This window comes from Mus pahari, chromosome 15 (genome assembly GCF_900095145.1).
Source record: "Mus pahari chromosome 15, PAHARI_EIJ_v1.1, whole genome shotgun sequence".
NCBI lineage: Eukaryota > Metazoa > Chordata > Mammalia > Rodentia > Muridae > Mus > Mus pahari.
In genome coordinates, this window is record NC_034604.1 from 61391394 (window position 1) to 61416124 (window position 24731).

A 24731-nucleotide genomic window follows, 5' to 3' on the forward strand; every position below is an offset into this window, starting at 1 on the left:
GTTTGTTTTACTTACTTCTCCATTAAAGACTGGCTCCAAGCAAGTAAATATGGGACATCCTTTTGGGTCTTGCCATCACCCCAGGTGACTTTCTAGAACTTTTTTCCTCTTTCTGGTTTTGCTGACACCCTTGAGTCTCCTGTACTTGTGCCATCTTTCAGCACTGACCGCTGCTTCAGGTCCTCCACTCCTCATCAATTTCATCCTTCGGGGGGACTTTACGCTCGCTGAGCCGGACTCCCGAAGCCACAACTTTGGGCGGCTCCATCATTCCTAAGAAGCTCTGGTTAAGCGGTCGAGCCCCCCACTCCAATCTGCTGCGGGACGTCTCTACTCGCTCGGTGTGCGGATCACGTGTTTTCCGAGGCGCACACCCGCAGGCTGACCCCGGAAGGCGCTTTCACTTTTCCATCCTCCTCTGTCTCCCAGCTTCGTCCGCCGCCGCAGCGAGGTCTGGACGCAGGCTCCGCCCGCGCAGGGCGTGTCCCTCGGGGCGTGGCGCGCCGGGGCCGACGCGGGCGGGCGGGCAGGCGGGCGAGGGCCGACGTGCCGTGCGTGCCTCCGCGGCGGTCCGGGGGCTGCGGGCCGCACCGCCGCCCTCTCGGAGGCGGGCCGGGCAGACAGCGGCGGCCATGTTTGTGGCGCGCAGCATCGCGGCGGACCACAAGGACCTCATCCACGATGTGTCTTTCGACTTCCACGGGCGCCGGATGGCCACCTGCTCCAGCGATCAGAGCGTCAAGGTGCGCGCGGCACTCGCCGCTGCCCGGGGCCCGGCCCGGACGGGAGGGAGGCGGCGCAGGAGGGATTAATCCCAACCGAGGCGCGCGCGACCGGCAGCCGCGGACGCCGCCACGCCGGAAGCGGCGAGAGCCCTCCCCGCCGGCGGATTGTGGGGTCACGGACGCCCGCGCTCGCGGCGTCTTCCTACCGCGCCTGCGCAGGGAGGCCCTCGGCCTCGGGGCGCTCGCTAAGCGCACGCGCATGCTGGGCCTGCGGCGTGGGCCGCGGCTGTGGTCTGTCGCGCTTATCCTGACTTTGGGCTTCTTTTTCCTATGGCGCTGTGTGTGTCATTTCTGTGGGCCTCGCCTGTGCTCCTTTGCTCAGGACACATGGGATGCCCTGAAGGGCTAATACATGTAATACATCACACACACACACACACACACACGTTTTTCTGAGACTGACTTAGACTCTAGACCTGACTGATGTCCTCCAGTCTCAGTTTCACCACGCTGGGGTTACAAGTCTGAACTCCTTCACAACCCCAAAATAGCTGGACATCAGTTTTTAATTCGTGTTCATGTTCAAGTGGTCTCTGAAGATGGTTATCACAAGTGTGCGTTGAATGTGCTACGATGTAGTTTTTGGAAACAGGGTCTCAGTTCTGTATCCCAAATGATCTGCCTGCCTCTGCTGAGACAGTGGTGTGATTAAAGATGTGCGCCACCAGGAACGACTCCACTCTCCCAGCCCCACAATTTTAGAGACATATTCGTGTGAGTGTTTTGTCTGCGTGTATGAAGGTGCACTGCCTGGTGTGTCTGCGGGTCAGAAAGAGCGAGTTAAGATTGAGATCCATCTTGTTAGGAGAACCGAGCGTGGGTCTTTTGTTGGCCAATGAGTGCAGCTGATTTTGGTAGTAGTACCTATAGCCTTTTGGAATGGTGTTTACTAAGGTAAACACCATTGGGAGAGATCGTAATTCTGCATCTCGATGCTTGCTTACTTGCACAGCCAGCCAGTGAAGGGGCTACTTCAGCTGTCAGGCTACCAAACTGCCTGTGGCTTTCACAGCTTGGTCGTGGGACTGCTCATCTCTGTTGCTTTTGCTGTAGTCACCCCTCTGGCATCTCTGAAGGTGATTTTGTGTGACCACTTCTGTTCACTACTATTGGAAGTAGGCGAGAAAAAGACATCTCTCCAAGCCTTTTACGAGCCTTGTATCACACTAGGAGAGATGACCTACAGCTGACTGACTTAGTGAGCCTGAGCAGCCTGCTTGGAGAACCAGAGAAAGTGGTATTTGAGCCACTCACAGCCTTCAACCTTTTTAGCACCTGTTACAGCAGTCCCTGCTAGGTGACTAGGTGGAATTGCCTGGAAGAAATGGTTGATTTCCTCAAAGCTCTGAGAGTAAAAAGTGCCGACAGCTGGGCTGGAACTGTGCCTTCAGGAGCGCAGTCAGGGGCAGTCGTGGATACTTTTCTCTGGGCTTGTGGGAGAGTTTCAGATCGATGGTGTTTGGATTAAGGACAGTCAGGTTGTCCAGAGTACATTTTCTTTTCTCTCATTTTTCTTTTTCGACACTACATTTTAGCTCAGGCTGTCTTGGAACTCCCTGTGTGGAACAGACTGTCCTGGAACTGAAGAGGTCTACCTGCCTCTGCCTCCCAAGTGCTGGGATTAAAGGTGTGGGCCACGACTCCTGGCTAGAGTACTTTATCTTACTCAAGAGGTTTGTGTTTATACACTCTTTTTTTTAAAAAAAAAATCTGTGAAAATGATAGACTTTCTTTTTAGAAACAGTTACTGTGGGGCTGGAGAGACAGCTCCATGATTAAGAGTGTGTATCCTCTTACGATGAACTAAGCTTGGCTCCCAGCACTAATAGTCTGAGGCTCACAACCATCTGTAACTGCAGCTCCAGTAGATCCGGTGCACCAGTGCCGCCTTCTGGCTTCTCTGTGATCTTCACTCAGCATGCACGCACACACTTACACATGTAAATGATTCTTTAAAAAAAAAAAAAAAGTAACTAGTAAGTTCCTTGCTATCTGAACACTCCCTGTATTTATCAATCTTCTCCCTTCTTTGAATGTTTTTACTGTCTTTTAAAGAATGTCATCAAGCTGGATGTGGTAGCACACGCCTTTAATCCCAGCTCCTGGGAGGCTTGGGGTAGTTGGATTAGTTCCAGACCAGTGTGGTCTACATAGTGGGTTCCAGGACAGTCAGCACTATGTAGAGAGACCCTGTCTTAAAAACAAAAGGTTGGGAGGTGGTGGTATATGCCTTTAATCCCAGCACTCAAGAGGTAGAGGCCAGCTTGGTTAACAGAGTGAGTTCTGGAATGGACAGCCAGGACTACATAGTGAAACACAACAAACCAAACCAAACAGAATTTTGTCAAGTTCCTTCTGGGATAATTGAATGCCGGTGCTGACTTTAAAAGGTTCATTATTTGTATATGTGCATGTATGTGTGCCTGTATGAGGTCAGGAGGAGCTGATCCCTTGCATGTATGTGTGCCTGTATGAGGTCAGGAGGAGCTGATCCCTTGCATGTATGTGTGCCTGTATGAGGGCAGGAGGAGCTGATCCCTTGAATGTATGTGTGCCTGTATGAGGTCAGGAGGAGCTGATCCCTTGCATGTATGTGTGCCTGTATGAGGTCAGGAGGAGCTGATCCCTTGCATGTATATGTGCCTGTATGAGGGCAGGAGGAACTGATTCCTTGGAGTTTCAGGCATTTATGAGCCACATGTGGGTGCTGAGAACTGAATCAGGGTCCAGTACAAGAGCAGTAAGTGTTCTTATTGCTGAGCCATCTTTCTAACCTCTTCATTGAATGTCTTTGTGTGTGTGTAGGTGTGTGTAAGCTTTTCGTGATGAATTACTTTTTCTCCCAATATTGTTACATTTTCTTAGTAATTACCAGTTCTTAATACATTTTTGATAGATTAAATTAGAACTTTTTTATAGTCTATGATTTTCTTGTTGTTTTTTTTTTGTTTTGTTTTGTTTTTTTTCTTCGAGACAGGGTTTCTCTGTATAGCCCTGTCTGTCCTGGAACTCACTTTGTAGACCAGGCTGGCCTCGAACTCAGAAATCTGCCTGCCTCTGCCTCCCGAGTGCTGGGATTAAAGGCATGCGCCACCACCGCCCGGCAGAACAGTACATTTCTTGCACACACAACAGTTCATTTCTCTTCCTTCCTGCCATACAGACAATTGGAAATGCCAATCACCAAGCTTGGTTCTAAGGGTTGGAACACCCGGCTTCCTTGGTGTTTTTATTGAATATTTCACTTTAGCTTTGTTTTACATAACACTGATCAATGTTATCATGTTTAATTGTATTATTTTGTGTGAATGGGTGAATGTTTGCACATGTATCTATCTGTCCCTTCAGTGCCTCTAGAGGTCAGAAGAGCAGAAGAGGGTGTAGGGTGCTGAGAAGTGAACCTGGGTCCTGGTAGAAGACCAGTGCTCTTATATGCTGAGACATCTATCAAGCACTGGTTGCTGCTATTTTTTTTTTTTTTTTTGGTTTTTCGAGACAGAGTTTCTCTGTGTAGCCCTGGCTGTCCTGGAACTCACTTTGTTGTCCGGGCTGGCCTCGAACTCAGAAATCCGCCTGCCTCTGCCTCCCGAGTGCTGGGATTTAAAGGCATGCGCCACCAAGCCCAGTTTTTTTTTTTTTTAACCTCATTAAAATTTATTACCTCAAAGTGAATAGCCACTGTGTGTGGGTTTCTCCTCCTCCCCCGCCCCAATCTGGTCTGTAACTCATAGACCAGACTGGCTTGGAACTTATTTAGAGATCCATCTGCTTCTGCCTCCCAAGAGTTAGGATTAAAGGTTATGCCACCAAGCTTGGCCCCACTGTGCTTCTGCAGTCAGTTACAAAAATGTGGGATGCAGTGAATCTGTAGAATATTTTCACTTCTATATTGACACTGTATCCAGTCACTTCTTTTCCTATCTCCATAAGTCTCCTGGTTACATTTTCTTGGCTTAGATGGAACAGGATGACTTCCTTTGTATTTGGTTCATGTTGTAAGTAAATTCTTTTTCACAATCCACTTACTTAGTGCCACAGTTTGTTTATTCATTCATTTATTTACTTACTTATTTAGTTTTAGTATAGAATAGAGTTTATTCAGGGCATGGGGAGGGGAGTTAAGAGGGTAGTAGAGGCAGAGAAAGGCAGAGAGTGGCGAGTAGAGAAATGGGTTAGAAATGACCATGTGGAGAGGGGGGGAAGGGAATTGGGAGTAAGGGGGCAAGAGAGAGGCAAGAAGAGGGTAAGAGCTGTGCATTTTTTTTTTATCCTTTCTGTTGGTGAGCTCAAAGGCTAAAAATGGTTTCCAGGGGCAGTACTGAAATGCTTTCTATTGCTCAGAAGCACAAGCAAGGTGTGGTGTAGCTTAGAAAATGTGTCTGATACGTGCCCTTCAGGCATGATTACAGGCTGTGAGTTAGGTGTTGAGGAATGGCTAGTTTATGTCAAATCAGGTGTCTTTAAACAGAAGTACACACTAAAGAAGATTATATACTGATTGATTGGTGAAAATGTTCCACCAGATACAGGAACCTAACCTGTAGGAACAGTGTTTTCATTAGTCAGAGTTCCTCAGTAGAACATAGTTGGGGACTGCATGAGACTTTGGGCTGAGTCTTCAGTTCACCACTAGCCCCTAATGGCGGTACCAGGGCTGGGGACATGGTTGCCTTTGTCTGAGCTCAGCTTCAGTGCTGCTTGGTTTTCAGTGACTGTCAGCCTGAGGGCGAGTGCTCCCTCACTGGTGTGTCCTTTGTGGAACTGAGGGTCCCTTGTATCCACACTCAGTTGCCTTTGTTTTCTTACAGGTGTGGGATAAGAGCGAGAGCGGAGACTGGCATTGTACAGCTAGCTGGAAGGTTAGTGTTAATTTTTACATGGTTTGAAATGTTTGCTATTTTAGTATTAATGATTTGGTGTTCAGCTTTGAGAAAATGATAAACCTGACACAGTGTTCTTTTCCTGGAAATACAGTTCCTGGTTTTTTAAATTATTGTTTTGTTATTAAAGTAATAGTAAATTTGATAATAAGAATATTTATAGGTCCGGCCAGGTATGGAATCTCAGTGCCTTGGGAGGATGAGGCAGGAGATTGCTGTGAGTTAGAGGCCAGCTTGGATACAGAGTGAGACCCTGTCTCAAAATAAAACCATAGAGTGGAAAAATAGTATTTTTGTATCATTCTGCAATTACTACCTTTAGGGTTTTAGAATATTTCATGTTTCTTCCCTTCCTCTTACTGCCCACCCAACTTTATATTCTTTCTCAAACAAAAACCCCTACAAAACCACAAAAATAAAAATTAAAACAAGCAGAAGACTGTAAGACAAAAAAAAAAAAATGCCAAAAGAAAACAAAAACTTCATAAACTGTCCATGGAGGTCTTTGTGTTGGCTAATTGCTCCTGGACATGGGGCTTGCCTGAGGTGTGGTTGACACCCACAGTGAGACTCCACTGAAGAAAACGGATTTTTCCTTTGCTAACAGGTATCAGTTATAGATAGCATCTTGTTTAGGGGTGGGACCCTATGTCCATTTCTCTCTCTTAGCCCTGGGACCCTTGACCCCCTGTATGCTCCTTAGTGTCTGAGTTCTTATGTGCATCGCTCCTGTTGTGCTAGAAGTCACTGTTTGCTTGGTGTTGTCTGTCACTTCTGGCTGTTCAAATCTTCCTGCCTACTCTTCAGTATAGAGCCTTACTTAGCCTTGAAGGGAGGCTTTGATGAAAAACATCCCATGTAGGACTGAGTGCTCCAAAGTCTGTCATTCTGCACATTGTCCAGTTGTGGGTCTCTGTTAATTCCCATCTACTGCAAGAAGCAGCTTCTCTGATCTATGGGCATAGCAGTCTGTCATTAGGAGTCACTTTAGTGTTAAGATCCTTTGTCAGAATCGCAGCAGTAAGTGACCTACCTAGGTGCAGGTTCTTGGCCATCTTAGCAGTGTCGAGTCAGTCAGAAAGTGGTTGGTTTCTTTCACAGTAGGTTTGCCACTATGGCTCTAATACGTCTTGCAGATGGGTCACTTGTAGGTCACACGATTTGCAGCTTGGTGATCCCAACTGTGACTTTCAGGTACTAACATGAATACTAGATTTAAATCATTATTTTTTTTTTTTTTAAGATTTATTTATTTATTATATGTAAGTACACTATAGCTGTCTTCAGACACTCCAGAAGAGGGCACCAGATTTTGTTACGGATGGTTATGAGCCACCATGTGGTTGCTGGGATTTGAACTCTGGACCTTCGGAAGAGCAGTCGGGTGCTCTTACCCACTGAGCCATCTCACCAGCCCCTTAAATCATTATCTTATCTCTAGTTTCAAAAATTGATCTAAAGATCCCCTTATGACTGTGACTGCTTGAGGATCAATCCGTTTCCTCCTCAGTTTGGTCCTCACAGAATGTTTACTTCTGATTATACTTACTGATAATTGATTGCCCTTTCAGATACTCCTTTCAGTGACTTAGCATGCCTGTGTAGGGCAACAAGAGCTTGACCTGTTCAGAGGAAGGCGGAGATGATGCCAGTTTTTCTATCCTTTGTTCAGTTACCTTGTGGACCTGTGAGGAATCCATAATTTTTAGCAAAAGCAGTTTCTGAGTATTTGTTATGGGACGATAGTTTGTAGCAGTGCTATTTTCTCCTGGCCTCACATGACTATTGCCGTCACAAAGCCGAGTTGCCTTGGTGACTTCCAGAATTTCCTGGCCCTGTAGTCACAGTAAGGGAATGAGTGGACAGCACAGTGATGGCTGACTCTATGCTAATACAGAAGGCTGTAGAGCTGCTAATATTCTTTCTTAGAAAGAGATGGGGAAGAGTCAGCAGACCCTCCTTTGAAACTGACTGTGGTCTTGGGTGCTCCTATATAGACAAGGTAGGAGGTTGACTGAAGATGGCATGCTACAGTCATCAGCCAGGCTGATGGGGACTTGGTGATAGTTATCTTTCTGTGTTAACCCACTCTTATACTCCTGTAAGTAACCCAAGCAAAGTCACTGGTCCGCTTAGCTAGACTTGGATAGAATGCATTGGATAGAATTCTGTTGGATACCCCTAGGAAGAGCCACACAACACTGTAATAGCATAGATATAGTCCTTTGTACCTGGCTAGTTTCCGGTAGTGTAGTTTTTAGTTTCATCCATGTTGTGTTTTATGTATTTCCTCATCTTTGCTCTTTTCTTTTTTTAAAGATTTATTTATTTATTTATTTTTTGTATATGAATATAAACTGTAGCTGTACAGATAGTTGTGCCTTCATCTGGTTGTTGGGAATTGAATTTAGGATCTCTGCTTGTTCCAGTTGGCCTAGCTTGCTCAAGCCCAAAGATTTATTTATTATAAACACACTGTAGCTGTCTTCAGACGAGTCAGAAGAGGGCATCAGATCCCATTACAGATGGTTGTGAGCCACCATGTGGTTGCTGGGATTTGAACTCAGGACCTTCGGAAGAGCAATCAGTGCTCTTACCCGCTAAGCCATCTCATAAAGATAAAAGATAAAGCCCCTGCTTTATCTTTTCTTTGAGACTGGTTTATACTGTGTAGTTCTGGCTGTCCTAGAACTTATCCTAGACCAGGCTGGTCTCAAACTCAGAGAGATCCACCTGCCTCTGTCTCTCAAGTGCTGGCATTAAAGACATGTGCCACCATACTCAGCGTGTTTTTGTTGTTGTTGTTGTTGATGTTGTTTTGTTTTTTTATGTAATGTGTTATTACCACATTGCCAGAATATTATCAGCCACATTTTATTTATTGACTCATCTGCTGTTGGACATTGGAATTACTTCTAGTTTTTCAGTGTAAAAAATGTTTGTGTTTGGGGGCTGGAGAGATGGCTCATTGGTTAAGAACACTGGCTGCTCTTCCTGAGGTCCTGAGTTGAATTCCCAGCAAGCACATGGTGGCTCACAACCATCTGTAATGGCCTCTTCTTGGGTGTCTGAAGAAACTACAGTGTACTCATGTGCATGAAATAAATACATAAATCTTTAAAAAAAAAAAAAAAAAAGTAAAAAAGAGAAATGTTTGTGCTATAAGCCATTATAGCAAAATACTAGAATTAATTAAATGTAACAGACTCACAGCTTCAGTATATGATAGGTTAGGCTAATTAACCAATTTTCGCTTTGGGTCTATGGTAGGAATAGATGGGTTAAAGTCCCCACACATTTTGCAGCTCTGTATCAAAAATAGAAAGTCATGCTTGCATGGCAAACATTTTACTGACTAAGCTATTCCACAGACTCCCAGTTTGTTTCTTTGAGACAGGGTCTTGCTCTGTAGCCCAGGCTATTGTGAACTTGCAGTAGTAGTTCTGCCTCAGCTTCCCTATTGTGTATATCAACATGCCATGTGCAAAGGAAGCCCCCGTCTCACAATTTAGTACTGTCCTATGACTTGAAAGGCTATTTAGAAACATCCAGTAAATATTCTGTGTTGATTAACTGATGGTGATTTAAAAGTTTGTTACTGTTTGTTTGAGATAGCCTGGAGCTTGCAGTGTAAATCAAGCAGGCTGTCCTTAGGTTTGTGACATTGTTTATGAGTCTGTCTTCCCATCTGCTAAGAGTGTAAGCGCCTGCCGCCACACCCGGATACATAATGTAAGTTTGATAAAGGATCTTGCTTTCTAACCCTGATTGGTCTGGTACTTGCTGTGTAGACTAGGCTGGCCCTGTTTACAGGGATGCATCTGCCTGGGTTAAAGGCATATGCCTGACTATTGAAATTTTTAAAAATTGTGGTGACATCTTTGTGCAGACCTCATTCTTTAGTTAAAATAAGAATCTTAACACTTGGCCAAACAAATATATAGCACAGTGTGTCTTTTAGTTGATAGCTTTTTTTTTAAATTATTGTATGTAAATGTACTGTTGCTGTCTTCAGACACCCCAGGAGAGGGAGAGGGCATCAGATCTCATTACAGATGGTTGTGAGCCACCATGTGGTTGCTGGGATTTGAACTCAGGACCTTTGGAAGAGCAGGAGGTCTTATTCAAAATAAGATAAAAATTAATTTAAAAAAGAATACTAGCTCTAGGGGTTGATGAGATAGCTCAGCAGTTAAGAAGCCTGACTATCCAGAGGTCTGGAGTTCGATTCCCAGCAACCACAAGATGGCTCATGCCATCTATGAAGGGATTTGATGCTGTGTTCTGGCATATAGGTGTAGGTGTGGACAGTACACTCATACATAAGAAAATAATAAATAATAAGTACAACTCCAGAAGTCCACTATCCTAAATATCTTCCAAAAGTTCTAGGTTTTTAGAAATTAACTTTTTTGTTTTTTTTTTCGAGACAGGATTTCTCTGTATAGCCCTGGCTGTCCCGGAACTCACTTTGTAGACCAGACTGGCCTCGAACTCAGAAATCCACCTGCCTCTGCCTCCTGAGTGCTGGGATTAAAGGCGTGCGCCACCACGCCCAGCTCTTAACTTTTTATTTAAATGTTACATTGCATCTTTCTTGTCTTATTTTTAAACAGACACATAGTGGATCTGTATGGCGTGTGACATGGGCTCATCCTGAATTTGGACAAGTTTTGGCTTCCTGTTCATTTGACCGAACAGCAGCTGTATGGGAAGAAATAGTAGGAGAATCCAACGATAAACTTCGAGGACAGAGTCACTGGGTGAGATTATTTCCTTGCTCCTCTTTCCATATTATCTCCTGTTTATTTCACTTTGGCTTGGCTCACCCTGGTACCCAGGCAGGCTTTTCATTGTTCTAATGGAGAACCCAGAGGGTTTTCTTTGCACCAGATTCTGTGTATTTATGTATTTTATATGATTTTGTACAATAGTTAGTATACGGTTTTAGGCTGATTTGTAGTCCTTTTGCGATGTCTGGGATTGAACCCAAGGCTTCATGCCCTGTCACCGAGCTGTGCTGTCCCGGAACTGCCCTGTCCCAGAGCTGCGCTGTCCTGTAGCTGCACTCTAAGCGTCCCTTCCCCTCGTTTAAACTCTACCTCAGTTGATTGTTACCTGTGTGCTGCTCATGGTCCTCGACTCTCAAAGTAGAGAATTAAACTAGATTATAAGACTTTCCACCGCTTTCACTGAAGTTTATCGTATGAAGTGTTTTATTTTCCTTTCAATTTATTTTTCTTAGTAAACACACACAGTATAAAATTCAAAACCGTAAAAGGATGTGTGCAGTGAGAACTTCCTCTTCTCTGCTTCTGCCGTAAGGGTTTCTGGTCCGCAGACGTTCCGTATTGTCTGTGATTCAGTCCATTCCTTTACTGATGCTGTTGCAAGCCTTACGTTTACTGTTGAAGGAGTCAATTTTGCTTGATTTACTGCTTGCAGCATGCTTTGTATGACAGCATTATGTATAAAACTGCTAACATTTCTGGATTGGTGATGATGTAAGTGAGGTTACTAACCTAATATATTAATTTAGAGCTTGTATATGCACAGTGCTTCACTGGAAATAGAGACCAAGAGTGGCTTTAGGTTTTTGGTGCAAGAATGAAAACCTAATGAGTGGCAGAGTTGCCTGTGAAGATAACACAGTGGCTCTTCAGATCCATCACAGTTCTTTTCATGTATGATTTTTTTGTTTGTTTGTTTGTTTTTGTTTTTTTTTTTAAAGACTTATTTATTGATTATATGTAAGTACACTGTAGCTGTCTTCAGACACTCCAGAAGAGGGAGTCAGATCTTGTTACAGATGGTTATGAGCCACCATGTGGTTGCTGGGATTTGAACTCCGGACCTTCGGAAGAGCAATCGGGTGCTCTTACCCACTGAGCCATCTCACCAGCCCCTGTTTGTTTTTTTTCGAGACAGGTTTTCTCTGTGAAGCCCTGGCTGTCCTGGAACTCACTCTGTAGATCAGGCTGGCCTTGAACTCAGAAATCCGCCTGTGTCTGCCTCCCAAGTGCTGGGATTAAAGGCATGCGCCACCAACACCCGGCTCATGTATGGTTTAAAGTGTATTTTTTTTCCCAGGTGAAGAGGACAACTCTAGTGGACAGCAGAACATCTGTTACTGATGTGAAATTTGCTCCCAAACATATGGGTCTGATGTTAGCAACCTGTTCAGCAGATGGTATAGTAAGAATATACGAGGCTCCAGATGTGATGAATCTCAGCCAGTGGTCTCTGCAGCACGAGATCTCATGTAAGCTGTGCTGCAGCTGTGTCTCTTGGAACCCTTCCAGGTAAGCTCATAGCAAACTCCCCAAGTCTTTTAAAGCAGGCAGGTGACTTTTCACACTAAGAATTTACTGGTTTAATTTTTCAGATGCTTTTTGTAATTAGATAATATTATCCAGAGGACAGTTTCCACTTTCCTATCTCCATAAAATGGAGGAACTTATTCATTATCAACAGTTTGGTGATAACTTTTTTTTTTTTTTTTTTTTTTTCAAGACAGGGTTTCTCTGTGTAGCCCTGGCTGTCCTGGAACTCACTCTGTAGACCAGGCTGGCCTTGAACTCAGAAATCCGCCTGCCTCTGCCTCCCGAGTGCTGGGATTAAAGGCATGCGCCACCATGCCTGGCTAAATTAGAATATTTTTAACACAGATCTGTGCAAATAACCAGATACATACCAACCCAAGAAGACATACTATACTCAGTCATGTAAAGAACTCATACATTTTCCTCAAGGATCTTTTTCTCACAGAAAAATACTTTGTGGTCATTTCTTCACATTTTACTATATAATTTATTTTAAAGCATCCAATAAGTGAATCCCCTAAACAATTAATTAATGAACTAATTGGAAACATCCTTACCTTATTGACTATGCTGGTATAGAACTTGCTGTGTAACCAGCCAGCTCTGATGTTGAACTTACCCTGCTTCACCCTCCTGAGTGTTGGTCATCATGTCTGTCCCTTCGTTATTCCTGTTTAATGCTCCGCGTTGAGTGTTACTGTATGACTATGCTATGGTTGCTTTTACAAGATTTAAACAAAGCTATTATTTATGTGTGTGTTTGTGAAACACATATGTGTCTGGTGTTCTTGGAGGCATGAAGTGGATATTGGATCCCTGGAACTTGAGTTATAGTCTGTTGTGAGTCGCCATGTAGGTCCTTGGAATTGAACCTGGGTCCTCCAGAGGAGCAATAAGTGATCTTAACTTCTGAGACATCTTTCCAGCTCCCATGTTTGCTTTGTATTTATTTATTTTAATCACTTGGTAAAAAAGAAAATATGCCGGGCATGGTGGCGCACGCCTTTGATCCCAGCACTCGGGAGGCAGAGGCAGGTGAATTTCTGAGTTCGAGGCCATCCTGGTCTACAGTGTGAGTTTCAGGACAGCCAGGGCTACACAGAGAAATAACCTGGGAGAGGAGAGAGACATAGAGAACGAGTGAGCTTATTTTGCTTCTGTTTCATGTTGAGACTTTCTATTAAATTCTGTTACACTGTAATAAATACATGATGAATATTTATAACATTTGGGTTCTGTAGATATTAATATGGGTATAGATATTTGGTCTGTGAGCACTAGTTGACTCTGTAATTTAACTAGCAGCCAGATTATGTGAATATTGTATGTACACTCTCTCATGAAGCTGTTGTTCACATAGAATAATCTCTCCATACCTTTTGTTATTACCGTAGCTCTTTATAGTTTATCTAAGCTTTCTGTTTAGATTAGTGGCTCTAATTATGTAATGCTTTAGTAATAAAGCTTTAGTTTAGTTTTTTTTTTTTTTCCCAATGCTAACTGTTGGAATGCCCTTGTTTAGAAGAAGTGCTCCTTGAGAAGCAGTTGTGAGGGACAGTGTGTGCAGTCCTCACGCGCACATGTAACATGGCAGGGCTCTGGTGAACATCCAGATGTGATGGGGAGGATCTGGCTGACTTGTAGGTTGTCTGTCTCCTGGAGTCCAGGTCTGAATCCTGTTAAGCCCACAGCTTATTGTATTACATAAATGTTTCCCTTCCTTCCAGCTCTCGTTCTCACCCCCCCATGATCGCTGTGGGAAGTGATGACAGCAGTCCAAATTCAATGGCCAAGGTTCAGATTTTTGAATACAATGAAAATACCAGGTCAGTACTGCTTTGTTCCGAATTGTGTTTACGTTTTAAATGATTGTCCTTTATCATCTGCCTTGTACATGATTCATTGTTACTGCTTTCCTGAGAGATACCAAGTTCTGTGCTATGCTTTCATTTATAGTTAGTGTTTTTTTTTTTTTTTTTGTTTTTTGTTTTTGTTTTTCCCAAGACGGGGTTTCTTTATGTAGCCCTGGCTGTCCTGGAGCTCCCTCTGTAGGCCAGGCCTCTGTCTCACAAGTGCTGGAATTCATGGACTGTGCCACCACAGCCTGGCCTGTTTTTTTCGGGTCCTGGAACTCACTTTGTAGACCAGGCTGGCCTCGAACTCAGAAATCCACCTGCATCTGCCTCCCGAGTGCTGGGATTAAAGGTTTGCACCACCACGCCCGGCGCACAAGACCTCGTCGGCACTGCAGTTGTGGCTGAACAGGCAGATGGGATGTGAAGACAGGAAGCGCAGGAGCCTGTTCCACTGCTAGAGTGTCTGTCATCTTACTGGCCACTTGGACTTGAGTACAGGGCCAGAGGGTAGTTTAAAGAGGTGTGATTAAGTATTTTAGAAGGGAACATGAGTGGTTGTTAAAAGTCATCTAGTTGGGAGATGACAGTGGCTTTGGCATAAAGTAGGGACAATGAGAAAGGGGAAGATGGCAAGGTAATGCAGGTATGTGATAATGCAGGTATGTGATACATTTATCTCAGTGCTTAGGAAGTCTGAACACAAAAGCAGGGTAAAAAGCTTTGACACTAACAGCACAGGCTGGCCAGGAACTCAATGATCTTGTCTAGTTCCTAAATGCTGAAGTCACAGGTGTATGCCATCCCTTCCCTCCTTCCTGTCTGAGACAGGCTCACTGTGTGTGTGTGTGACCTTTGTTGGCCTAGAATTCACTATGTAGACCAGGCTGAACTCATACAATTCTCCCTCCCTGTGGGATTAAAGGCATGAACCACCATGCTAGCCTCTTACCCTTTTTTAAAAAAAGATTTAAAAAAAAAGGCTAGGAGAGCACTGTCTGTTCTTCTAGATGTCATGAGTTTAATTCTCAGCAACTACACGGTGGCTCACAATCATCTGTAATGGGATGTGATACCCTCTTCTGGTATGTCTGAAGACAGCTACAGTGTATTCATATACATAAAAGAAAATCTTAAACAATAACATACATTAAAAAAATAAAAGAAACAATTTAAAAATAAAAGTCTGGATTTATTAGGCTTTTTTTTCCGAAGATATATTTATTTATTTTTCATGTATTTTAAAAGAGGAATAAAAAGGATCACATTTTTTAAAAAAGATTTATTTATTCTTATTATATGTAAGTACACTGTAAGCTGTCTTCAAACACACCAGAAGAGGGCATCAGATATCATTATAGATGGCTGTGAGCCACCATGTGGTTGCTGGGATTTGAACTCAGGACCTTTGGAAGAACAGTCAGTGCTCTTAACCGCTGAGCCATCTCTCCAGCCCCCTAAGATTTATTTTATTTTATTTTATTTTATTCATTTATTTATTTATTTTGGTTTTTTGGAGACAGGGTTTCTCTGTATAGCCCTGGCTGTCCTGGAACTTATTCTGTAGACCAGGCTGGCCTTGAACTCAGAAATTCACCTGCCTCTGCCTCCCAAGTGCTGGGATTAAAGGCGTGCGCCACCACGCCTGGCTAAGATTTATTTTATATATGTGAGTATAATGTCACTCTCTTCAGACACACCAGAAGAGGGCATCAGATCTCATTACAGATGGTTGTTAGCCACCATGTGGTTGCAGGGATTTGAACTCAGGACCTCTGGAAGAACAGTCAGTGCTCTTTGCCTCTGAGCCATCCCGCCAGCCCTGTTTTGTGTTTTTTCTCTGTGTAACCCTGACTGTCCTGGAACTTACTCTGTAGACTAGGCTAGCCTCAAACTCGGAGAGCTCCACCTACCTCTGCCACCCTCAGGCTGGGTTTAAAGGTGTGGGCTACCACTGCCCTGTTTACCCTTTCTTATCTAAGGGCACTGAATTTTAGGGTCAGTCTACCCTAGTATAATGAATAAGGAATAGATAAAAAACCTTTTTTTTTTTGGAATAAGGTTATTCCGGTTTGGGCCTATGAGTTAAGTCATTTGGGGGCCACTATTGAGTGTCCCCCAAAAGGCAAGCATTTTCTGAGAGGAGTATGAAAAACATTGAGATATGTTAATGAACTTTTGCATATTTCTGACATTTAAAAGAAAAAATTAGTTACTCATTTATTTTGAAACATACATAGTCCTGGTGGGCCTTGAGTTCACAGAAGGTGAGCCTCTGCCTCCACAGTGCAGGGCTTAAAGCGGCATGCCGCCAAACTTTTTATTTTAAGATTTATGCTTGTTCATGTACATGTGTATGCATGCGTGTATGCCACCTATGTGCTGGTGCCTACAGAGGCCAGAGAAGAACATTTAGATCCCTTGAAGCTGGCGTTACAGGCAGGTGTGAACCACCTGAGGTAGGTGTGGACTCGGGGTACTGCCAGTGCTCTAACCCTGAGCCATCTCTCCAGCGTCAAGTTTTGTGAGTTTTATATCTGAAAATTTTAATTCCTTTTTCTTTGAATTAGGAAATATGTGAAAGCTGAGACTCTTATGACAGTCACAGATCCTGTCCATGATATCGCGTTTGCTCCAAATTTGGGAAGATCTTTCCACATCCTGGCAGTAGCAACCAAAGATGTAAGAATTTTCACATTAAAACCTCTGAGGTGAGTTGTAGAAAACGAGGAATTTGAAAGTACTCTTTCCTTCTGCTCTCTTCCTCTGTGGAGAACAGTAAAGGCACAGGTCTGCAGAGTGAGTCTTCTTGTGATTGCTTTATGTGGCTTTTTGGAGTGAGGACTTAGTTTGAATTGTTTCAGTCCTTTGTTTCTATGCTTCCTTTCTGCTACTTTGTCTTGTAAAACTGTTACATCTGTTAGAGTCTGAACTTGTTTCAGAGAATAATGTGCTCTTTTGCGGGGTGAAGTTAAGTCCAGATTTTGGAGAAGTCAAATGGAATGATATTCACATAGTCCAAAAGTTGACTAGGAAGCCGGGCCTGGTGGCACAGGCCTTTAATCCCAGCACTCGGGAGGCAGAGGCAGGTGGATTTCTGAGTTCGAGGCCAGTTTGGTCTACAAAGTGAGTTCCAGGACAGCCAGGGCTATACAGAGAAACCCTGTCTCGAAAAGCCAAAAAAAAAAAAAAAAAAAAAAAACTTGACTAGGGAGTGGGGGAGTGGGCAGGGGACATAAGTGCACATCAGGAAAGAATATGTTAAGTGTGTTTATTTGTATTTCTTACTTCAAATGTGTGTTTATGTGTGAGTGTGTATATACACATAAGGCACTTTTTGAAAACTTTGTTAATCTTTTTTTTAGGAAAGAACTTACTTCCTCTGGTGGTCCAACAAAATTTGAAATCCATATTGTGGCTCAGTTTGATAATCATAATTCTCAGGTCTGGAGGGTGAGTTGGAACATAACAGGAACAGTCCTAGCATCTTCAGGAGATGACGGCTGTGTTAGGTTGTGGAAAGGTAAAGTTTTTAATGGAGGGGTAGTTATTACTTATATTTACTTTTCACTTGAAAGTATAAACTCTGAAATATATTTAAAAATTTTTTTAATATTGTTTAAAATAATTGTCCTATATTTGTACTGTTTTGAAATATCGGATTACCTAGTTCATAGAATTAATGGCCAATTGAATTGCTTTATTTCTATGTAGAAGAAAGCCAGTTTTAAAACTAGTTAGAACATGGGGTATCTCCAGGAAAAGCTAATGTGGATAACTGTTTTATTAAACCCTGGAGAGGCCTCCACTGGTCCTTGGTAAAAGTATTTGCTTCCCATGAGTAAGGACATGAGTGTGAATGTCTGCAACCCCCTGCTCCTTTAGGGAACTGGGGGCAGAGAGGGGAGACTTCTAAGAATCTAGGGTCCTTAATCTGGTAAACATAGGTCAGTGTAAAAAAAAAAACAGTAGAGTCCTTTTCTTAAACAAGGTTGAAATATGGGCTTACATCTGAAATTAACCTCTGCAAGGGTGCTGTGGCACTCTCTCTCTCTCTCTCTCTCTCTCACTCACTCACTCACTCACTCACTCACTCACTAGAGACTTTAGATTCATCATCTTTTCTGATTGTGAGTTTCTTGTGCCACACTGAGGGAACTTGGTCTAATCAGTTGCCACTCAGCTTCACAGTGGCTGACTCCATTCTGAACATCAGCTGTAGAACTGCAGTGGGTCTTTTGCCCTCAGTAATATTTGCTTCATAAAATGCAGTTTGGCTAAGCCTCGATGGCTTCCCATTTTTTGTCTTATGGTATATTCTGTAGGATCAGCCCAAAATTTCCTATCCTCATTTTGATTTTAAGGACTTATTTTTAGTTTCTAAACTTAAAATAGGACAGCCTTGTTGTTTCCCATTAGGCTCTTTAATTTTGATTTACTGACTTCAGTGACTAGTTTTGCATTCAAAGAATGAGACCATGTTAGATGAACCACTATACTGTTAAGCAGAGGTTTTCTTATCAATACACATCTCTGACCCTAATCTAAACAGTGCCCACGTAATGTGCATAGCCAAGAAGACAGCTCCAGTCCTTATTTAGATTAATTGTAAGAAAGCCAAAGGATTTGGGTTTATTTCTTTAAAGGTTTTGTTGTGATATTAACTTGTATTGGCAGAGGACAGAGGATACCCTTGGGTATTCTTCTTCAGTTATGACTCATTTTTGTGTTTGAGACAAGGACTTTCTTGCCTAGAAACTCACCAAGTAGGCTAGGCTGGCTGGTCAGCTGTTGATCCCCAGGGATTGGTCTGTCCCTGATAGTCTGTTGCTAGGATCACAAAGGCACACCACTGTACCTGGTGGATTCTGTCACTGACTCTCAGTCCACATGGCTGCAAGTCAAGCACTTCACTGAGTGAATTATTATCCCAGACCAGATACTAACTTCCTTATCTCTGAGATTAGATAATTGTCTCAGCTAATTGTCTCTGAAAGATGGAAATAGTAAAAAGCTTTCCTGTTTTTTAAACAACTAATAGTTTTTGATACAGGATCTTATTGTGTAGCTTAGGCTGATCTGGAACTCACTGTGTGGCCCAGGGTTAACCCCAAACTCAGATCAATTCTTCTGCCTCAAGTATGAGTCATCTTGGCTGGTTTAAATTAGTAATTCTTTGAAAACCTTAATATATTTCATCTAAAAATTGTACTTACCTAGAACTAAATGTAGCTTGCTGGAACTGTGGAGATGGCTCAGTGGGTAAAGAGCTTGCTGTAACCAAGCAGTGGTGGTGCACGCCTTTAATCTCATCACTTGGGAGGCAGAGGCAGGCTGATTTCTGAGTTAGAGGCCAGCCTGGTTTACAGAGTTCCAGGATAGCCACGGCTTACAGAGAAACCCTGTCTTGAAAACAACAAGAACAACAAAAAAAGAGCTTGCTGTAAAAGCATGAGGACCCGAGCTCAGCTCTTCAGCACCTATGTGAAACCCAGGCCTATTAGTGTGCAGTTGTAATTCTAGCTCAAGGGAGCCTTAAGCAATAAGGTTTTTGGAGCTGCCCAGGAAACTGGTGTAGTCAAATTGGTGAACTCTAGATTTAGCGAGTCTTTATCTCAAAAACCAAGATGGGGAGGCCAAGGGGAAGAGAGCCAGCCCAGGTTAACATCTGGCTTCCATGTGCATGTTTGTGCACATGTATATGGTGGTACATGCACTTTAAGAGCACTTGGTAGGGGACTGGAAAGATGGCTCAGCAGTTAAGAGCACTGACTGCTCTTCCAGAGGTCCTGAGTCCAATTCCCAGCAACCACATGGTGGCTCACAACCATCTGCAGTGGGATCTGATGCCCTCTTCTGGTGTGCCTGAAGTTAACTACAGTGTACTCATAAATAAAAATAAAATAAAAAGAATCCAAAACTTCTCTCGAGTCCTTGGTGTCATCCTATGAGGTGAGGTAGAATCCTCCTCCTCCTCTCCCATAACACTTTCAAAAAAAAGCACTTGGGAGGCAGAGGCCAGGTGGGTTTCTGAATTCGAGGCCAGCCTGGTCTACAGAGTGAGTTCTAGGACAGCCAGGGATACACAGAGAAACCGTGTCTCGAAAAACTAAAAAACAAAAACAAAACAAAACAAAAAACCAAAACCAAAACAAAAAAAAACTGAAAAAAAAAATGTAGCCCATACTTTGTTTCAGTTCCTGTAGTTTTAGGAGAAGAGTACAGATATATGTATTTATATGAATAGATATTAGTCATATTAATTCCTTTGGCTTTTTTTCTTTCAGCTAATTACATGGATAATTGGAAGTGTACTGGTATTTTGAAAGGTAACGGGAGCCCAGTAAATGGGAGTTCTCAGCTGGGAAACTCAAATCCTTCACTGAGCTCAAATATTCCAAATCTTCAAAATTCATTAAATGGAACTTCTGCTAGCAGGTAGGCTCTTCTGTGGGAAAACTAGAAACCTCAACCCCTGCCCCCATGCACACTTTTTACGTATGTGGGTGTTTTGCCTGCATGTATATCTGTGCTCCATAATGTGTGCAATGTTTGGGGAGGCCAGAGTCAAGTGTTTTGGAACTGGAGTTATGGATTCATGTGAGCAACCACGTGGGTGCTCAGAATCAAACCTGGGTCCTTTGAAAGAGAGCCAGTGCTCTTAATTGCTGAGCCACCTCTCCTAGTAGTCATTCTAAAAGGTGAATTTTAAAATGGAATAAAGTATTTCGCCAATAATTGTGACCCTTACTCTTGGAATTTCACTCTTGCCTGTATTTGGTGGCTTCCTTGGTTATAGTATGGACAGTTTTTAAGTCCATTGAATTATATTCTGAAATTCAGTGGTCAGTAAAAACGTTAGTAGCTTTATGATTCTGTGTTCTTTTCTGCAGCAGTGAAAGGAGATGTGGTTTAATAGAGTTGACTCTTAGATAAACATTCGGGTCTTTTTTTTTTTTTTTTTTAGTGCCTCTTGGGTAGGCTTTGTATCAGGTCACATTGAAATTTTAAATAAAGTCCATAACTACAGCTTTGTGATATCAGTGTGTGAAATGATTGGTCTTTTGTGCATATAATAACTAAGAGAAAGTAGTAAGATATAAGATTTTGAAGTTTAGGCTATTCTGCATACATCTAAAACAAAATTTGACATAATCTAGAGTCAGCTTTTTTCATTCAGATTTCAAATATGTAAATTTGCAATATAAAAATTTAAAAATATGCTTTTGGGTGTAATTTGGAATAGAGGTTGAGAAACTTCCAAGTTCAACCTTAAAATGGCTCTGTAGTTACCCTATTGTCATCCTAAGCAGAAGAACATAGATTTTATTTTTCTATTGTTATGATTACTACTATATTCTTTTAATAAAGAAATCTTGCTGTTTGATTTTGAGGTTTTAAGTATTTGCAACTATAGAAACTGTTTCCAGTTACTATAGAGAAGAACAAATTATTTTATGAAGGAGTTAATTTTTAAAAATCTGGTCTTAGGTTATGGCTTTAGTACTGTGTTATTTTCTTCCATAAATAGCTTTGATCTGTTTTCTTATTGTGCCAATACCATCTTTGTTAGATCTGTGATGCATTCTCCCTTCTCCGTTTGTGTTGTGTCCTTTAACAGAAAGCACAGCTGAGCACAAGCTGGCTGGAGTAACTTTGCTGTTTTGCTGCTTGTTGCATGCACACAGGAATGGAAATCAACTCCTTTTCCCCTTTCCCAGCGCCGTTTGATCTCTTCCAAGATGCACCAGCAGCCCGTTCACTACTACACACAGTCCAAAAGGCCTTTAAAGTGACAGTGTATATAACTTTTGTACCAGTCAGCCTCCTGACACTATAAATGGAAAGGCTTTTTGTTGACACATCATCACCAAAACAATTTTTTGGGATGTTCTGGAGACTAACTTGGGAAAACATTGCTATTATCCTCATAAGCAGTTGGGAGGAGGGAAAATATAATTTTATTCCATTTGGAGAATATAGGAATATGTCTTTTATTTTCTAAAGCAATAAGCTAAAATGATGAGTTTTTATAATTTTAATTTGAAAATCGAATAAATATTTTCTTAAAGATTGTTTTGAGTGGTAATGTGTTTACCTTTTGTAGACTTGCTCTATAGGTGATATCATCCACACAACCACTTTACAGGTGATATTATCCACACAACTAGTTTTTCTTGTAATTAAAAGTACTAGTAACCTGGCACCACAGTTTATACAATGGTTTGTAGCCAAGCAGCACATTAGCATTTGCTAGTTTAGAAGTGGAAACACTTCTAAGTTTTCATCTCATACCCATTACAAAGATGGCTGTTTCTAATATATGCATGAATGTTTATGGTGTGATCTTATACAACTTGGTTTCCTTTAAGACAATTTGGAAACATGAGTTGACATTTTTTCAGAAAATGTGCATGCAGTTGAAATTCCATGTCTCAGGATTTTTAATGTGTTGTTTCAATGAGTTCCTGTCTTCTGACACTTGACTTGACAAAGTTATACACCTTTTCATTCACTAAACTGCATACATATTACGGGTAAGTTATAAGATGGTAGAATAACAGGCTATAATTCTTTGAGCCTTTTTTTGCACCAAAATTCTGTAGCTATTCTAAGTTTTTTGCAGGAAACTAAGGCTGTCCAATGGTTGTATTTTTCAAAGCCTGTGGCAGTGACCAGCTTTCCCACGTAGTGTATTGGAGTTGCTTCTCAGTATCATGTACGCACTAACAAGGTGTGTCTGCTGCTGCAGCACACACAGGACTGCTGACAGTGGACAGCAGTGTGTAAATCAAAGAGTCAGATGGGATTGGACAAGGCTTCACATTTATAAAATGAATGTCTCTGTAACATACGGACTGATAATTTTGGGGGGCATTTTAACTTTATCAGATTGTATTTTTTTCAAACTTTTATACTTAACCTTGATTCAAGTGCAAGCCTTGATTTGTACTGTTCTATTAGTTGTGGCATGAATATACAAGCTTTTTTTCCCTTCCTTCCAGCATGTTTTCTCTTCTTTGGTTCTCTTGTATTTACTGCTTTTCTCTTTTTCTTCTGTTTCCCTCCCTCCTCCCCTGTTGGTTTTGTTTTGGTGTTTTGTCCCTGTCTTCATTATTTCAGGTATTTCTTTCCCCCTCTGGATTCCCCACGGGCTGGATCAAGATGGTCCAGTTGTGCCCAGCTCCTTCCTCCTCCTGCTCCTCTGCTAGAGCACTCTTGCAATGCTGACACTGCCAACCTCCAGTATCCTCACCCTCGCAGAGGATACCTCTCTCGGCCTCTTAACCCCTTACCTGAGAATGAAGGGGTGTAAAATACTGACGCAAAGGCCTTATCCAGATGCTTGTACATGCTTTTACTCTGGGCTGCTTTTGGTTTCTTCATTTTCTTTTAGAAGATCCTTCTTATTTAGGGCATGTCTTGCATGTATCACAACTCAAGTGTTTGAAACCAAACCTTTTTTTGTACTTACGCACCAGGAAACCTTGGCTTCACTGGTTGGTTACCTTTGATGAGATGAGCTTCAAAAAAGCAATATTAACTGTGAAAGATTCCCAGTATCTGATTCAAAGTGCCTGTCTTGTAAATTCTGTGTGGAATTGTTATCATAGAGTTCAGTTTTGTCTGTTGATAGGTAGCTTCATTGGAAAGCATATCATTGTGAACTTCACTCTGTATTTCAGACATTAAGAAATGTTTTGAATTTTATAGGCTGATGTTACAGAAGACTGTAAAATAAATCATTCCTGTGTATAAAGCAGCAAATCATAAGGGTATTTTTGTCTTTTTTTTTTTTAAAGGAAAATGCCTTTTACTTCTGGGAATTAATACTTAAAGATTTTGTAATTATTCTCCAAGTAGGTTATTTAATAAAAATATTTTAAAAGATGTGAATCTGTTGTCTTATAAAAAAACCACATGTACTTGGGTTTTGAGAGTCTGTATAGGCTTACCTGGAACTGAATATGTAGCCCAGCACAATCTTGAGCTCACATAACCTACCTTTGCCTTCCTGGGCTTATAGGCTTGTACCCATACCTGGCTAAAATGAATGCACTTTAAGATAATTTAGACTTAGTGTCATTTTCTCACGTCACCAAACCAAACCAACACAAGAAAAAGCTTAAAAAACAAACCCGAACAACCCTTAGGGGATAAGCAAGTGTTACACTTATAAAAGGTACAGTGCCAGGTGAGATGGCTCAGTGGGTAAAGATGCCTGCCACCAAACTTGACCACCCGAGTTCACTCTCCAGAACCACATGGTGGTGGGAGAGAACCAACCCCTGCAGGTAGTTCTCTGACTCCACACAAATACTAACATAAAATAGAATGTCATTAAAGTTAGAATGTCAACATGCAAATTAACATTCAGAACTGACAAGTGTCTTCAGTCTCATTATTCATTATTATTATTATTATTAGTTCTTTTGAGGCAGGCTTTCTATATAGCCTTAGTCTTGGAACTCACTATGTACACGAGGCTGGTTCTTGAACTCAAGAGATTTGCCTGCCTCTGCCTCCTGAATGTTGGGATTATAGACATGCACCACCATGCCCAACTCAGCATTATTTTGTAGATGAAGTTAGAAATCAAGCTTTATTAAAAGTGTGGAGGTAGTAATCTTATCTTGGCCATTTCTTTTGAATTGTTGAGGATTTACCTTTCAAGGCAAAAGGATATCTTCTCTAAAAATTGTATTTTATTTATGTCTATGTGTGGGTATATGCATGAGTGAATGCAGGTGCTCTTGGGGTCCATTAGAGGGGTCAGGTTCCCTGGAGCTGGAAGAGTTCTGGGCAGTTGTGAGCTGCTGGACAGTGGAGCTGGGAGCCTAACTTGGGTTCTCAGCTAGAGTAGCAGGCACTCTTTTTTTTTTTTTTTTT

The 24731-nt window shown here is 42.1% G+C and overlaps 1 protein-coding gene and 1 long non-coding RNA gene across 3 annotated transcripts in view; one reads left to right on the plus strand and one right to left on the minus strand.

The window, feature by feature from the left end:
• Window positions 1-495: 495 nt before the first annotated feature.
• Seh1l (SEH1 like nucleoporin) lies at window positions 496-23604 on the plus strand. 2 transcript variants are annotated; one of them, XM_021214400.2, is made up of 9 exons: window positions 496-743; window positions 5594-5644; window positions 10282-10428; window positions 11756-11967; window positions 13716-13814; window positions 16412-16552; window positions 17207-17364; window positions 20129-20279; window positions 21463-23604. In XM_021214400.2, exons 1-9 carry the CDS (start codon window positions 633-635, stop codon window positions 21473-21475), a joined length of 1083 nt encoding a protein of 360 aa, XP_021070059.1. In that variant the 5' UTR covers window positions 496-632; the 3' UTR covers window positions 21476-23604. The 2 variants fall into 2 exon arrangements, with proteins under 2 accessions (XP_021070059.1, XP_021070058.1); XM_021214399.2 differs by having other exon boundaries at window positions 22965-23604.
• The window catches only part of LOC110333030, a 26761-nt gene continuing 3683 nt past the window's right edge, over window positions 1654-24731 (minus strand). Inside the window, exons 2-5 of the long non-coding RNA XR_002381056.1 lie at window positions 18700-18831; window positions 17219-17344; window positions 15276-15277; window positions 1654-1888 (exon numbers count right to left, since the gene is read on the minus strand). This is a non-coding gene — a long non-coding RNA (uncharacterized LOC110333030). The remainder of the gene's footprint in view (window positions 1889-15275; window positions 15278-17218; window positions 17345-18699; window positions 18832-24731) is intronic.